Below are 17696 nucleotides of genomic sequence, written 5' to 3' on the forward strand. Positions count from 1 at the left end.
TTTTCTGCCTCCAAATCGCATCCTGGAAAATGGAGCCTTGCATGATTCAGGTGACCAATTTTTTAATCCATACCTGCTACTAGTGAGCCTCCAGGCTACTAATAGAAAGTGGAGGCTCTTGTGTAAAATTGTTTATTAAGTTGGTACTCTGATTATGGCCGCCAAGTTTCCAGAGTTGTAAAATAAGGAGTTCATATTTTCATCTTTTGTTTTGAATTGAGAGTTCCCTTGCCATAATTAACATTTTTTTCAATTACAGGCATTTTTAATCTTCCAGTGAGTTTTTTTTGTTGCTGATTCCAATGTTATAACTTCACAATCTACATGTATATCCTAGAGTTCTCAGATTGTTGTTTAAATGGTAGAGATTGATTGAGCTTAAACCATGCAATTACTTTTGACAGCCCTGTCACACAACTGCTGAAGGAAAACCATTTTCCAGCTACTCTGATCAAAAGGTACAATAAAATGATTACTGTGTGTGAAAAAAGGGGATTACAGATTTGTCAGCCTGTTATTTCAGAGGGAGGTTTGGCTTACATTGTTTGCGTTAAACCAAAGGTACAGAACGTTGCCATCAGACGGATGGTGTAAAACTAAGAAAATCTTCTTTTAGGCTAAGCTAGGAACTGGCCCTGTAGAATCCCTATAGTGTAGAAGGAGGCCATTCGGCCCATCAAACCTGCACCGACAACAATCCCACCCAGGCCCTATCCTCGTAACCCTGCACATTTGCCCTGCTAATCACCCTGATGCTAAGGGGCAGTTTATCATGGTCAATTAACCTAACGCGCATATCTTCGGACTGTGGGAGGAAATCGAAGCACCCGGAGGAAACCTACGCAGACACGGGGAGAATGTGCAAACTCCACACAGACAGTGACCCGAGGCCAGAATTAAACTTGGGTCTCTGGAGCTGTGAGGTAGCAGTGCTAATCACTGTGCCACCATGCTGCCCATTTTGAATGGGAGAGATGAGAATACTTTTTGCATTATTTAAGTTGGTTGAATGTCAATTTGGGGCTAAAAGTGTTGGGTAATCTGAAGGACTTGCTTGCGAGCCTGTTTCCAGCCAAGTGGCAAAGTGGGGTGGAGGTGGATCACACTGTCGTCATGTCCATGCTTGGCTAGTGTCCGTTCCTACAGTTGTGCTTGAAGCTTTCCACATGGACTGGGCACCATGGGACTGGGTTATTTTGGGAACACTGGGAATACTGGTTTAGAGTTATCGTGTTCAAAGTTATTAAATAAATTAATTAACCTCCCCTCATTTTGTGCAGGCCACATGCATTCATTTGGAGTCTCCTGTGTCAATTTTATGACCTGTTTTGTATTGCTAAATCCTGTCATTTCAGTCCAGCTTGTTCTATCTGCGAGCTTCCATAGAACCATAGAAAATTACAGCTCAGAAACAGGCCTTTTGGCCCTTGTTGTCTGTGACGAACCATTTTTTGCCTAGTCCCACTGACCTGCACTTGGACCATATCCCTCCACACCCCTCTCATCCATGAACCCGTCCAAGTTTTTCTTAAATATTAAAAGTGACCCCGCATTTACTACTTTATCTGGCAGTTCATTCCACACTCCCACCACTCTCTGCGTGAAGAAGCCCCCCCTAATATTCCCTTTAAAATTTTCTCCTTTCACCCTTAACCCATGCCCTCTGGTTTTTTTTCTCCCCTAGCCTCAGTGGAAAAAGCCTGCTTGCACTCACTCTATCTATACCCATCAAAATCTTATACACCTCTATCAAATCTCCCCTCATTCTTCTACACTTCAGGGAATAAAGTCCCAACCTATTCAATCTCTCTCTGTAACTCAGCTTCTCAAGTCCCGGCAACATCCTTGTGAACCTTCTCTGCACTCTTTCAACCTTATTTACATCCTTCCTGTAACTAGGTGACCAAAACTGTACACAATACTCTAAATTCGGCCTCACCAATGCCTTATATAACCTTACCATAACACTCCAACTTTTATACTCGATACTCCGATTTATAAAGACCAATGTACCAAAGGCACTCTTTACGACCCTATCCACCTGTGACGTCACTTCTAGGGAATTCTGTACCTGTATTCCCAGATCCCTCTGTTCAGCTGCACTCTTCAGAGTCCTACCATTTACCCTGTACGTTCTATTTTGGTTTGTCCTTCCAAAGTGCAATATCTCACACTTGGCTGCGTTAAATTCCATTTATCATTTTTCAGCCCATTTTTCTAGTTGGTCCAAATCCCTCTGCAAGCTTTGAAAACCTTCCTCACTGTCCACTACACCTCCAATCTTTGTATCATCAGCAAATTTGCAGATCCAATTTACCACATTATCATCCAGATCATTGATATAGATGACAAACAACAATGGACCCAACACCGATCCCTGCGCACACCACTAGTCACAGGCCTCCACTCAGAGAAGCAATCCTCCACAACCACGCTCTGACTTCTTCCATTGAGCCAGTGTCTAATCCAATTTACCACCTCCCCATGTATACCTAGCGACTGAACCTTCCTAACTAACCTCCCATGAGGGACCTTGTCAAAGGCCTTGCTGAAATCCAGGTAGACAACATCCACCGCCTTCCCTTCATCCACTTTCCTGGTAACCTCCTCAAAAAACTCTAATAGATTGGTCAAACATGACCTACCACGCACAAAGCCATGTTGACTCTCCCTAATAAGTCCCTGTCTATCCAAATATTTGTAGATCCTATCCCTTATCACACCTTCCAATAACTTGCCCACCACCGACGTCAAACTTACTGGCCTATAATTTCCCGTATTTCTTTTGGAACCCTTTTTTAAACAACGGAACAACATGAGCCACCCTCCAATCATCCGGCACCTCCCCCGTGAATACTGACATTTTAAATATGTCTGCCAGGGCCCCTGCAAGTTCATCACTAGCTTCCCTCAAGGTCCGTGGGAATACCCTGTCCGGTCCTGGGGGTTTATCCACTCTGATTTGCCTCAAGACAGCAAGCACCTCCTCCCCTTTAATCTGTAAAGGTTCCATGACCTCCCTACCTGTTTGCCCTATTTCCGTAGACTCCATGCCCGTTTCCACAGTAAATACGGATGCAAAAAAACCATTTAGTATCTCCCCCATCTCTTTTGGTTCCATACACAGTCTACCACTCTGGTCTTCAAGAGGACCAATTTTATCCCTCCTTTTGCTCCTAACATACCTATAGAAGCTCTTTGGATTTTCCTTCACTCTGTCTGCCAAAACAACTTCATGTCTTCTTTTAGCCCTTCGGATTTCCCTCTTAAGTAGCTTCTTGCACTTTTTATACTCCTCGAGGATCTGATCTGTTCCTTGCTGCCTATACATTTCATACAACTCTTTCTTCCTCTTAATCAGTGTTACAATCTCCCTCGAGAACCAAGGTTCCTTATTCCTATTCCATTACTGCTATAATTCTTTGGATGGTTCATCCTCAATCGCTGCCTCTTGCCTTGTTCTTACTCTGTACTGACAGGAAATACAAATCCCACGGTGAGGTGAGCTGTGCAAAAAGAGAGAGAAACAGAAAAGGGAGCCCAAACAAGAAGTATCATTCAACCAGCTGAAAGATCCTCTGCAGCAAGTATTGTACAGATCTTTAGGCCATATATATTTATTGTAAAGTTGGCTGTCCATTAGTAGAATTGACCATTTTTGTATCCGCATGTATAGTTGGAAAGTCTGTCGAGAGGAGTTGAGAGTCCTTTGGCTCTGTCATACTGTGGCAGATCCAAATGTTAGAATCTTACATCAGATAATGGAGATGAGATGAGCTCAGCTGATTGATTAGCTTTGCTAGTGTAAATTAATCTTGCTCAGAATTGCCAGTTATATTTTCCCCTATTTACACAAGCTACATAGTAGATAGAAGTGATATGTCCAGAGAAGCAGGTCAGTTTTCTTTCCACATTTTTCCATGCTATCTTGCTCCGTGATTCTATTAAGTACATGGATGGGAAAGGATTGGAGGGATATAGGCCAAACGTGGCAATTGGGACTAGCTGGGAGGGCACAATGGTCAGCATGGACCAGTTGGCCTAAGGGCCTGTTTCCATGCTGTGTTGCTCTATGATTTTCTATGATTCTATCTGACGACATTCTGCTAACAAAAATCAAGGGAGCATGTTTCACACTGTCATACAGGGGGGGGGGGGGGGGGGGATTGGGGGGGGGCGGGGGGGGGGATGGGGGGGGGGTGCGGCGGCGACACACCGACAAGGCCCGGCTGCACTAAGGCTGATCAGAACAGCAATAAACCTTCCCCCCAGCTCACCACAGAGGTGTCAGCCCCGTCTCCCCCCCCCCCCCCCACCCCCCCCATTCAAGGTCATTAGCCCTTTCCCCCACCAATCATCAGCACCTTCCTCCCCAAGCAACCCCTGCCCAATCATCAGGCTCCTCCCCCCCACCCCTCCCCCCACCATGTCAGAGTTTGCCATCGTGACACTGCCAAAATAGCATGGGCATGATACCAACCTGGTAGTGCTAACCTGTATCAGGGGACATTGCTAGGATACTGCCTGGACATGTCCCTTTCCCGTGGGGGCTACACTCACCTGGTGAACTTGTTGTAAACTGCATCAACAAGGCGTGTAATAATATTGAAATAAATTGAAATGTTTGTAAATCAGGTTCATGCCCATAACGTCACCGGCGAGTTCTGAATCTTGAGTCCCTGCCGGCATTCTTGCGTTCTGGTGTGGGGCCTGTAGTTTATTCATTATTTTGTATTGATGCACAAAGGTAAATTGCATTTATTGAATTAAGTGAAATTGATCATAACTGTTGCTCTCAAGTATCACTTTCTGTGAAATTAAGCAGCTTAGTGACTCAGATCAAGACTTCTTTCTCCAAGTGTTTGGTAAGATTGGAGAAAAACTCACTTGTGAAAGGCCCAAATATCCAATCAAGATCAGAACAGGATACTATTATGTTCCTGGATTACACTGTGTGACAACTAATACAGGGCATGTGAGTCAGCTACTGTCAAGTTAGATGTTCATGCTGTGTATAGATTGGGTGACTGACACCACTGAAGTCAGGAAGGTATCCATAGCAGGCTGTATAAATAATCCCAAATCGCTATATGTAACCAAGCACAAACAGTCATACCCTGGCCATACCCTGGCATGACTCACCACCTTCTGGAAAGTAGGAAAGAACATTGAAAAAACAAGTCTGCTGATTGACTGGTGTTTCTGACAGGATCACACTAACTGGACAAGGTTACATTTCCAAGACTAACATTTATAAAATGTGATCATTTAAATGTATGGGATTAAGTTGCTATTTACAACAGCACAATATGATAGATGAAGAAGATGGAAAGGTTCTCTTTTGAAATGCAATGTGCTAAATCATGAAGCAGTACATTTTGGTAGGAAGAATGAGAAAAGGCAATATAAGATAAAGAACGCAATTCCAAAAAGGGTGTAGAGGGACTTGGGACATTATGTGCAAAAATCACTGAAGGGTAGGCTGAGAAAGTGCTTGATAAAACATGGGAAATTCTGGGCTTTACAAATACAGGCTAAGAAGTTATGGTGAAGCTTTGTAAACACTGCTTCAGCCTCAAGTGGAGTATTGTGTCCAATTCTGAGCACCACACTTTAGGGATAATATGAAGGATGCAGTAAAGATGCATGAGAATGGTCCCAGGGATGAGAGACGTCGGTTACATGGATAGATTAGCAAAGCTGGGAGTGTTCCGCTGGGTGAAGAGAAGGTTGAGAGGAGATTTGCTGGAGGTGTTTCACATCAAGGGGAATTTGGACTGAGTAGATAGGGAGAAATTATTCCCCATTGGTGAAAGAGTGGAGAAGCAAAGGACACCAATTTAAGGTAATTGGCAAAAGAACCAGAGGCAATATGAGGGGAAACAATGTTACACAGCATGGAGTTAGGATCTGGAGTGCACTGTCTGAGAGTGTGGTGAAGGCAAATTCAATCAGAACTTTCCAAAGGGAATTGGATAAGCAGTTGAAGAGAAAAGACAAAAGAACTGGGCTAGCCTGAGTAGCTTTTACAGAGAACCAGCACAGGCTTGACAGGCTGAATGGCCTCCTTCTGTGTTGTAACCATTACATGATTCTATGATCCTAAGATTTGTAAGCATAAAAAATCAAACTGAGGCACTTTTGGCTAATAGAGATTTGATGGCACTGTCATTGTGCTATGTGAAATATTTTGGCCATGGATTCTCTGGTCCCGTCAGCCATGTACCCCCTGCTACAGTGTCCCGGCGGTGTGAGGTGGCTTCCGCAGGAATTCCCATTGACAGGGAATGTGCACTGCCTCCCGCAGCCAAGAAGAAGGTTGAGGGGAGGCAAGAGAATCATATCCTTTGTATTTTCTAATAGGACTTTGTGTAAAGACCTTGAGCCTGATTTTCATCCCCCAATGGAGGGGTAAAGCAGGCCATGAAACACTGTTCGGAAAAGTAATTCCTCTACCTTCCCAACTCCACACCTTTTTCATGTGGCCTTCTGGTGAATAGAAGGCCTTGGGTGCAAAATGTGCATGCACTTCTTCCAAGATTGGATGTCCCCATTGTGAGGAAACACAAGAAAATTGCATTTCCTTCTGCACATATTTTCACGCGCTGGTATGGGTTTTGAAAGCCTGAAAAAGATGCATCTCCTTCGAGAGTTTGTGGCCACTGGGGTAAGCCTGCTGAGGAATCAGACACTTTCTGAAAGATATATGTAAAATGTTTTGATAGCAAATGTCACTATTAAGCACGCTGTTGTAACATAGATGTATATTAATGCAGCGATTCATCACAGGGATCATCCTGCGAAGGTAAGTTGATCCTTGACCACTTTTGTGTAAGTGTTGACATACATTCCACTGAAGATTGTGACGTACTGCATTAAAACATAAAAGTCTTGTCAGCCTCTGCTGTCATGTTTTGTGCTCTGGCAATAAAAATGTGACATGCTTTTGAACGTTGGAAACATAACTGTTCTTCTCTATTTGTTGATAGTTACAATGCTTTGAAGTTGAAATGGGATACCATTCTCTTCGGACAGTTTTAGTCTATATAGGTCAAAAATGTTGTCATGATAGTTGTAGCCATTATGAATGCTTGGCTAAGTTTCAATAGCTCAGCAGGTGGTCTATTTATCCAAGAATGATTGACTCTGTGAAGAAGCTGTAATAGGAGAATATGCTGTTGATGTGTTTCTTGTTTGTTTACAAATGTAATAGGCACTTTTTAAAAATTCATTTGCGGGACATGGGTGTCGCTGGCTGGCCAGCATTTATTGCCCATCCCGAGTTTCACGTGGAGGGCAGTTGAGAGTCAACCGCATTGCTGTGGTTCTGGAGTCGCATGTAGGCCAGACCAGGGAAGGGCTGCAGATTTCCTTCCCTAAAGGACATTAGTGAACCAGATGGGTTTTTACGACAATCAATAATGGGTTTCATAGTCATCAGTAAATTCTTAATTCCAGATATTTTTTATTGAATTCAAATTCCACCATGGCGCCATGGCGGGATTCGAACCTGGGTCCCCAGAACATTAGCTGAGTTTCTCGATTAATAATATAGTGATAATACCACAAGGCCATCGCCTCCCCATAACGGATTACATGTTTTTGCAGTAAGTGGTTTTATTATTTTCCAGTGTCAATGACATTGTGTTTGAATTCAGCACTTCACTAGCTAGTGAGAGGCTTTTTTCCAAATGATTTTAAAAGAATTCCTATTACTATTGCAAAGCTCCACAGGACTTCACTTAATGCATATTGAGTTAGTGGCTATGAAGAATTCAAGGGGAGATGGAAGTAACATGAGGGGGCATGATGTGGCATGCGGTAGCAAGGGAGACCTGAGCGGGAATGGGGTGGCTTGGGTGACCTGATGGAGAATGGCGCGGCATGTCAGATGGGTTAGTGGGTGAGAGGATGAGCGTTGAGGTTTAGGGGACCTTTAAATTATGGTGGGAGCCATGTTGCTGTGTTGGAAAGCTAAGGTTTCTAACCAGGCTGCCTCCACACTCAGTCCTCACACAGTCCATCGTTGTTACAAAATGCACTGCAAACCTGACCCCTGTGTGAAAAGACCAAAATCCCAGGCAAAGTCATATATAGGGCGGGTCTGCATTTCTGAAGGTGGAAAGGTACACAGATTGGGTTTTCCCAAACCCTCAGGAAAATTGGCCCCTTGTCAGATAACCTAAGATTATTTCTCCATGAATAGAGATTGATTAGTGGGTACAAGCTCTGAACTGCAATTACACCTGGGAATCAGCGCAAAGGTTTTGTCTATTTGGTTACTCTGATTCATTGAATGCATTCAACATTGATCAGTATGAATAACCCTGGGGCAGGAGAATCTAACCCTAACCCTTTTAATTATACCTCTGAAAGGAACCTTTGGCACTTTGATATCAGTTTTACTATTCCTTTGTAGCCACTCAATTATTTGCCTTTTCATTTGTTTTCAGTGTGAGAGAGAAGAACAAAATAACTTGTTTAAAATGTCTCAATCCATTAAATTAAGTAGTCAGTGACCCTGTTTGTGTGAATTATTGAGTAGCATCATCTATTTTGTTGATTGTTTATCTTGTTAATAATCCAATTAGCTGATGCAGTGGCAGAGTGTCGCTTAAATGCAATTTAATTATCCGCATCGGGTAATCCGCTATAAAAAAAATCCAAAGAGCCTAGGTTGATGTGGCATTGACAGATCTATAAACTAATTATTGGATTAATGGACATGCTACAAGTGCTAGATATTAGATTTGTGTATGTACCAAATGCTTGGAAATTGTAGAATAATAACTGTTTATTTTTAGCAACACACTAATCAAAAATTATCAGCTGTGTTTAAATAGGTTAAATTATTTTATGTTGGTACTCATTCAATAGGTTTAAACTACTCAATGCAGGGAATCACATGAGTGACTTTATGTAAATGAGAGCACCGTGGCTAGCCATGGGACTTGGTTCAAAATAGAAACAAAAACCGAGGATCATTTTCTGAGTACACCTTGGAGGTGGGTAAGTTCAGCAATTCCAGCACATACTGGACAATCGCACACAATGTGCTGATAGTTATTTTGCCATATATTGTGTGTCAGTCATGACTCACTTGGTAGTACTCTCACCTCTGAGTTTCTAGGTTCAAGTTCCACTTCAGAGCTTGACTACAGAAGTCAAGACTGATACTCCAGTGCCATACTGAGGGAGTGCGGCTCTGTTGGAGGTGTCGTCTTTCAGGTGACAAAGCCCCATCTGCCTGTTTGGGTGGATGTGAAACACCCCAAGACACTATTTTGACGAATAGCAGTGGAGTTATCCCCGGTGTTCTGCCCAATATTTAACCCTCAATCAACATCACACACAGATTATCTGGTTATTATCACATTGCTGTTTGTGGCAGTTCCACCTTCTTCCATCAGGAAAAAGATACAAAAGTCTGAGGTCGCATAGCAACCGACTCAAGAATAGTTTCTTCCCTGCTGCTGTCAGATGTTTGAATGAACTTATCTTGCATTAAGTTGATCTTTCTCCACACCCTAGCTATGACTGTAACACTACATTCTGCACTATCTCGTTTCCTTCTCTATGAACGGTATGCTTTGTCTGTATAGCGCGCAAGAAACAATACTTTTCACTGTATGTTAATACATGTGACAATAATAAATCAAATCAAATCAAATTGGCTGCGTTTCCTGTGTTACAACAGTGACTACACTTCAGAAAGTGGCTGTAAATTGCTTTGAGATCTTTGGTGTTGTGAAAAGTGTTATATGAATGCAAGTCCTTCTCTATGTTATTCCTGGCAGTTTCCTGTCAACAACGTATGCTTGCATTTATCGAGTTTACCCAAAGCATGCAACCCTTGGAAATAAAGTTGTGGATTCTGATCTGTAATCTGGGTTCTTTACATTTAAAATTCACAACTTTCACAAATGGCACAAATTGGTATTATGGATTGCTTTGCAATGACCACTGGTTTGCTCTTCTTTCAGCAATACAGACGTACACACTGTGGCCTCATTACTCAAGCTGTATCTGCGGGAGCTGCCGGAGCCCGTCATCCCCTATGCCAAATATGATGAATTCCTCTCGTGTGCCAAACTCTTCACCAAAGAACAAGAGAGTGTAAGAATTTTATCTCAAACTAGTCTCAAATGCAATAAATTGGAGACTATGTTTACATTAAGTAATTTAAATAGCTGTTTAGGTACAACCCTCTCCCTCTCTCTTATATAACTGTATATCTTCTATAGCCGTGTTGTCAAATAAATTATTTACTCACAACATGTAGCTAATTGGGAATCCAGATGAAGCTCATTTTATTTTTGATTCAGAAATTAAAAAATGATAATAGACACCAGAATTGGGCAAGTGATCTTAATGCTCATATTCATATGGTGTATGAATGTTAGTGCAAGAAGCTAAAACTTTTTAACGCTTTTGTCTATTTTCTCCTAAAATGGTAAAACAAAATACAAAATGTGTTTTGTTTGTTGTGGTGAATGTTTATTTCCTTGGTTCTTGCTTCTAAAATAACACAGTCACAAATGCTGAATTTTCGCACCTTGGAAGCAGATCATTGGCTGGAGAGGGGAGCTGATGTCATGTTCAGTTCAACCAGTCCAGGCCAGCAAGAGAAAGTGAAATCAGTCAATAACAAGCACCTCCAACAGGACACGTGATGGGAAATGGCAAGTTACATCCGAATGCATTTTGGATGGAAAGCAGGGGCAGGCATTTTAGAATTACCCCCAGAAAGTATTGCTCGGGACCACTTGACAAAAAGCTAGAAGTTGCAGTAAGTTCTACTGCATCAAATATATGGCAGAATCCCAGATGTTCCTTAAAGAGAAAGGCTGCAAGGTTTTTAACTGAATTGTAGTAAATACGAGCTAAGTGGATATAAACATGTTAGGTACACGTTCCTGCATTATGTCAATGAAAATGTCAATGAAAATTAGTGCAAGAAGCTAAAATACTGGCCGTAGCCACAGTCTGGCTGATCAGTAATCCCCATGGACAACACTGAGATATAACAATGCTGTACATGCTATAAATGTTCAATATCACAGAGAATGCTTTAGGTCAATCATTTGAAAGCTAAAGTGTAAATCTTCAGGGATGGCCTGTCCTCACCAAAAGGTTCTGATCAATGGGATTGATTGTCAAACTGTGGACTTCCTTAATTTTCCATTTGTTAACTATTATTACAATATTTTCCACATGTATGAGCACATATAAATCTATAGATGGTTTCATCCATGAAGTCAAATAAAGATAACATTTATCCCACTATTTCCAGCACCAAACATTTCTCAGTGGTGGTATTGAGAAATAGTGCTGGCCAGATATTGCTGGGTTTCAGGCCTTGATCATAAAAGTAAGCCAGTAAAGCTATCTGGCACACATAAGTGTTTTGTTTATTCTCTAAAAGGCCCAATATAACAGAAATACTTGAAAATCTTCACACACATCCAATATCACATAATGCCTGTCATGCCTTCAATGCCCATATCCCATGAACAAATTAAAAAATAGATTTAAAATGTATTTAATTTCAAGTATTTCCATGACAGAGTGAATTACCAAACTTCAGAAAGTGATCAATTAAACTTCATCAATAAGTTTCATATCGTGAATATAGCTACATGTCCCCAGCCCCTCGGATCCTGCCACCATTTGTAACAATATGAGAAAGTACAGAATAAGAAACTACTACTTGGTTCATGGAGACTGTTCCTTCCACACACTATTTACAAACTAATCTGTAAGGGACTCTAATCCACTTATTTAATGTCCCGAGGATAAGTTCTCCAGTAAACACTTTCAAAGACGCTGGAGCTCTGCTCCTTGGATCTGTATCTTGCTTCTCAATCTATGTTTGACTCTGTAATCTGTAAACTATCATTGACTTTCAAATATACAAGAACAAGTCGAGCTTTGATATACCAAACAGAAGGAACATGGCATCACTGACAGGAATTTAACTGGAATTCATGAGAAGAAGGTACAGACTTCACTGCTGTCTTGTTTGTAAAATTGGTCTACATTAGGTGCTCTTATCCAAATTTTGAAAGCACAAGGTTAATGCTGGGTACCAACAATTTCTAGCTTGAGAGCACTCTGAATGTTGTTTTTTCACAGCCTGCTTTATCTCTTTCAGGGGATGAAAGAACTAGTGAAACAAGTGAAGACGCTCCCTCCAGTTAACTTCAACTTGTTAAAGTACATCTGCAGGTAAACTCTGATGGAAGGATTGCAGCCCTGCTGTCTGAACATCCTTTTTGACACAGTACCGAATCCATACTGTTGCATCACTGAATCCAAAATTAGTAGTCTGTTGGTGCAATTTGATGCCAGGATCAGCTGCAATCCACTCAGCATCCTAGAAGCCGTCATGTCAGGTAGCAAAGCCAGCTTATCTTTTTAGCACATAGGTCCAGGCCTACATGAGGTGGCAAATTCACATGATTAAGTAAATTTAGGTAACCTGCATGGTCTGCCAGCCCAAGGAATCACGGCTACCACCAACACAATATCCACATCATGGCTACCACTGACACTGCTTCACATCATGGCAGCCCAAGGAGCAGGGCGCAACACGCCGCACAGACTGAGTGCAAATGGGTTGTCCTGAAATTCAAGACAATACAACACATAATAAAAAGTAATAGAGTGTTGCCATGAAAAGTACGTGCAGCTCTATTAGCGCAGGAGTATTTTGTTAATATTTATAGGATCTGGTCTATTTGCAGGATTGTCAATGTTGCCAAACCATTTTTCACTTAAGAAGGAGCTGGTAGTGGTGGTAAATATTTTGCTTTCACTGCTACGTCAAAGTAATTGTCTTTATAATTGAATAATTTATTGAACCACTTAATGAGATTAAGAGTCAACCACAGTGGTGCAGGGTGGAGTCATGGAGTACACCAACATGAGGTCTTCCATGCATGTTGTGCACTAGAGGGACTTTATTGACCCTTTTAATCACATCTTGATTTAATGTTTTAAGTTTCATTCGTGATTTGTTTCTGTTTTGGGCAGTGCCCCTTTAAGAGGCTGCCCTTCTTTCTTTGTCCCTCAGTTTATTTAATTTAGTTTAATTGCTTAAACTCAAAAGAGTTGGCATCATCTGAAGGCCAGAATAGATATGAGAAGTAGGTTCCCTTCCCTGAAGGGCATCAGTAAATAGGCTGAGTTTTTATGACAGTCTGCCAACTTGCATGATTATTTTTAATCTTGGTGTCAGCTCACAAATGACCATATTTATTAAGTTAAGTTTCATAATTTTTCATAATAGTATTTATGTTATGAACAGAGGAGTAGGCTATTCAACCGATCAAACTCCATCATTCAATATAATCATGGTTGACCATCCACTTCAATGCTTTTTTCCCCCACAATATCCCCATATTCCGTTAGTCATTGGCATTTAGAAATCTATCAATCTCTACTTTAAACATACTTAATAACTGAGCTTCCACAACCCTCTGGGGTAGAGAATTCCAAAGATTCACAACCCTCTGTGTAAAGACCTTTCTCCTCATCTCGGTTCTAAGTGGCTTTTCCCTTATTTTGAAATTGTGTCTCCTGGTTCTAGACTTCCCAACCAAGAGAAACATTTTACTTGTATCCACTCTGTCTGTCCCTTTAGCATTTTGTAGGTTTCAAAGAGATCAACTCACGTTCTTCAAAATTCTAGAGAATATCTGTCCAGTTTCGGCAGCTTCTATTTCTAGGACAATCCTGCCACTCTGGAACAAGTCTGGTGAACCTTCATTGCACTCCCCCTAAATTCCTTCCTAAGATGAGGGGACCAAAACTGCACATAGTACTCCAGATGTGCTCTAACCAAGGTTCTATACAATTGAAGCAAAATTTCACTACTCCTTTACTCAAATCCTCTTGTGATAAAGGTTAATATATCATTAGCCTTCCTTATTGCCTGCTGTACCCGCATGTTAGCCCTCAGTTGCCTATTGACAAGAACATCAAGATCCTTTTGTACATCTACACTTTCTAATCCCTTAAAATTTAAGAAATACTCTATGCATCTGTTCCTCCTACAAAAGTGGATAACCTCTCATTTTTCCACACTATATTCCACCTGCCATATTGTTGCCCACTCACTAAGTCTCTCCAAATCCTCTTGAAGGTGCTTTGCATCTTCCTCACAACACTCATTCCCCCTTTTGGGTCATCCATGAACTTGGAAATATTACTTTTGGTCTACATATCCAAATCATTGATATATATTGTTAACACCTGGGGCCCAAGTACTGATCCCTGTGATACCCCACTATCACAGTCTTCCAACATGATAATGGCCTGTTTATTCCTACTCTCTGATTTTTACCTGTTAACCAATCCTAAATGCATGTCAGTATAATACCTCCTATTCCATGTGTTTTAATTTTGCTAACCAACTGCCCATGGAGGACTTTATCAAAAACATTCTGAAAATCCATGTCTATCATGTCCACCAACTCCCCTTCATCAATTAGGTTAGTAATATCCTCAAAAAAATTGAACAGGTTTTCAATGTCCCATTCATAGACTATGCCTAAATCAGATCATTATTATCCAAACGTCCACCAATCGCATAATTTATAATAGATTCTAGCATTTCACAACTACTGATGTAAGGTTATCAGGTTGAAGTTCTCTGTTTTCTCTTTCCCTTCCTTCTTAAATAGTGGAGTTACATTTTCTACCTTCCAATCTGCAGGAACCATTCCAGAATCTATAAAATTTTGGAAGATGATCACCAATGCATGCACTATCCCCATAGCTATCTCTTTCAAGGATGTAGGTCACCTTGACCACTAGTTTAGTTGTCTGGTACCATAAACACTATACATCCATACCTACCAAGTGACATTTAACGTGTCGTATCCATCTTTTGCATAAGATTATTTTTATTCAGCATTAGAAATGTCACAAAGTCATTTATAATTAATGTTGTTCAATAAAACAGCATTCTGGGAAAATAACAAGGAGTTGATTGTCTCTGGAAGTTCTCCCGCTGTGGCGGAATATCGAGAGAAACCCAGAGAAATGTATCAGTGTTTAGGCCATTTCACTGAGGTTTCTGCTGACATTCTGCTGTAACAACCAGGAGGATCTCAGCAGAAAATTAGCCCCAAAAATGATACTCAGTGATGAAAGATTAGAATCCCTAACAATGGGCACTACTATCTTCAATTTAGGCCAAGGCCAATGCTTAGATCTGAAGTTGAAATTTATCCCACGCATTTGACAGCGTAGATTGTACATTTCATGTAAATCGAGAATGCAAAGCAGTATTACATCATTCGTACCTATGGCACTTTTCATATGTCAGGGAAACAACGCATGTGACAGGCAGCAGGAAGTAGTTAACACTGATTCAGTGCTTTACAAAAACTCTGATGGGTTAATTAATCTTTGACAGGTTCCTGGACGAAGTCCAGTCTTATTCAGATGTAAACAAAATGAGCGTTCAGAATCTGGGAACGGTGTTTGGTCCAAACATACTGCGTCCAAAGGTCGAAAACCCTGTTACTATAATGGAAGGTAACTTTTGTAACCTACGCTTCAAATTTATTTTTGCTTTATGATTAATAATACAGTATTTTCAGTTTGTCCTTATTTGTCGCCTTTGGGTGATTGCTAGTTGTATTGTAATATGGCCGAACATAATTCTGACTTTAGTTATTCAGTATTGTATGCTGTTCTGGAGAAGGATTTGGGGAGGAACAAGAGGGAAAGACATTTATGTTTAGAAAATTATGCTGCATCCCTCCTTGTCCAAGGAGTTGTGTGTACAGGCAAAGGTACACCTACTTTAACAGAGCACAGAAAATCTGCCTTAGTGGGTTATAAACAAGGGAGTGACAGAATTATCTGGTGTCCTGGACTCAGACATTCAGACTTGTACTTTAAGACCAGATTTTTTCCCTCGAACCTTCCCAGTAGTGGGATCTTCTGGTCCCTCCGCTGAATGTGACCCCCCCCCCCCCCCCCCACCCACAGCCCCCCAACCCCCCAAACCCATGCGGTGGACTTTCCAGTGGTGGGATGAGTGAGCCACATAAAACATATAGATATCAGTGGGATGGGAAGATCCCACTGGTGGTCAATAGCGAGCCGTCTTCACCGCTGGAAAACACGCCGTGGGGTGACGAGATGTTTTTCTTGAAAATGTTGAGGAAATAAAAGAAGGAAAAGTGGAAGGTGATTAAGGAGAATAATGCAGTGCTGGAGAGAGAAAATGCTCCAGGGGGGTCAAGGACAGAATCTATTTGTTGACAGCTAAGGAACAAAAAAGCTGCAATTACATTGCTTAGTGTGGGCTATAAGCCACCAACAATGAGCCACAGATTTGCAAAGAATTTTCAGAGATGCAAGAATTATAGAGTAGTTATAATGGAGACTTTAATTAACTGAATATAGACTGGGATAGAAGTAAGGTAAAGGGCAGAGAGGGGCAAGAGTTCCAAGAGTGTGTTCAGGAAAATGTTCTACAGCGGAACATTCTAGGTCCAATGAGAAAGGAGGCAATGTTGGACCTGGTTTTTGGGAATGAGGTGAGCCAAGTGTCAGCAGGAGAACATTTAGGGGACAGTAATCATTGTAACATAAGGTTTAGGTTGATTATAAAAATCCGAAGTACAATACAGAGTAAGAATAATTAACTGGGGTAAAGCCAACTTCAGTGGGGTAAGAATGGATCTGTTCCAGATAAATTGGAATCATTGATTAGCAGGAAAAACTGTATCTGAAGAATGGGCTGCCTTTAAGGAAGAGATAGTTCAAGTACAGTCAAGGTATACTCAGGTGAAGAGGAAAAGTGGGGCTAACAAATCCAGAAATCCCTAGATGATGAAAGAAATAGAGTTATAGCTTGTTGTAATTTAATATTTGCAATTATGGTCTTCCTGCTGTGGATGTATCAATTTAATATTAAAATCTACTTTATTCAAATGCAAAAGAAACAGAAGGAACAGACTTACAAATGTGTTATGTAATAGATGGGGCCTTTGCAGCATTCTTGGTTTAAATTACTCCCTTAACAGATAAGATTCATAAAATAAATCTCTTGGAATATAAAGTTTACAAGCTGACATTGGTGCTGTAAGGTAACCTGGTATGATAGAAAGCCACTGTTGACCATTTAAATTAAATTAACTTTAATTTTAAATAGATTTATGTGGCATCTAGGTTGCCTGGGGAGCTACAAGAAATCCTGTATTTTGGAATATTTTGTTGTTACTGCCATCTGGATATGAGTTGGAAGGAAATTTAGTGAAGTACTTTTACATCAAGCTGCAGCCAACATGCTTGAGGAAGAAACTATAGATGCTGTCAACACAGGGAATTTAATCAGGTGTACTGCTGCTCAGTATGACTACTTTAAACTGGCAAAAATCACATATCCCCGTTGTTTTATACACTTCGCAATAAATATAACTAAACAATGAAACATTATATTAAAGCAAAGTTCCTTTTTAAATGAATGGGAAAAGTCTGTAGTCAGACGATTAATCCCTTAAACTATCAGAGAGTAATGTTGTGCAATGATTTTCTGGACATCTAAATAAGTGGTTGACAAATCACGCAGAATGATTGTTGAATTTCTGATTGAAGAACATAAGAATATGACAATGGGGCAGGACTAGGTCACTCAGCCCCTCAGACGTGTTCAACTATTCGTTAAGATCATA

The 17696-nt window shown here is 40.9% G+C and overlaps 1 protein-coding gene across 5 annotated transcripts in view; it reads left to right on the forward strand.

The window, feature by feature from the left end:
- Positions 1-17696, forward strand: part of arhgap24 (Rho GTPase activating protein 24) — a 440920-nt gene that overhangs the window by 402207 nt on the left and 21017 nt on the right. For all 5 annotated transcript variants that reach the window (XM_078213984.1, XM_078213995.1, XM_078214006.1 and 2 more), the window contains 3 exons: positions 9984-10116; positions 12155-12228; positions 15425-15546. In XM_078213984.1, the coding sequence (XP_078070110.1) occupies positions 9984-10116; positions 12155-12228; positions 15425-15546 (329 nt within the window). The remainder of the gene's footprint in view (positions 1-9983; positions 10117-12154; positions 12229-15424; positions 15547-17696) is intronic.

The sequence above is a fragment of the Mustelus asterias genome, chromosome 1 (assembly GCF_964213995.1).
Source record: "Mustelus asterias chromosome 1, sMusAst1.hap1.1, whole genome shotgun sequence".
Taxonomy (NCBI): Eukaryota; Metazoa; Chordata; class Chondrichthyes; order Carcharhiniformes; family Triakidae; genus Mustelus; species Mustelus asterias.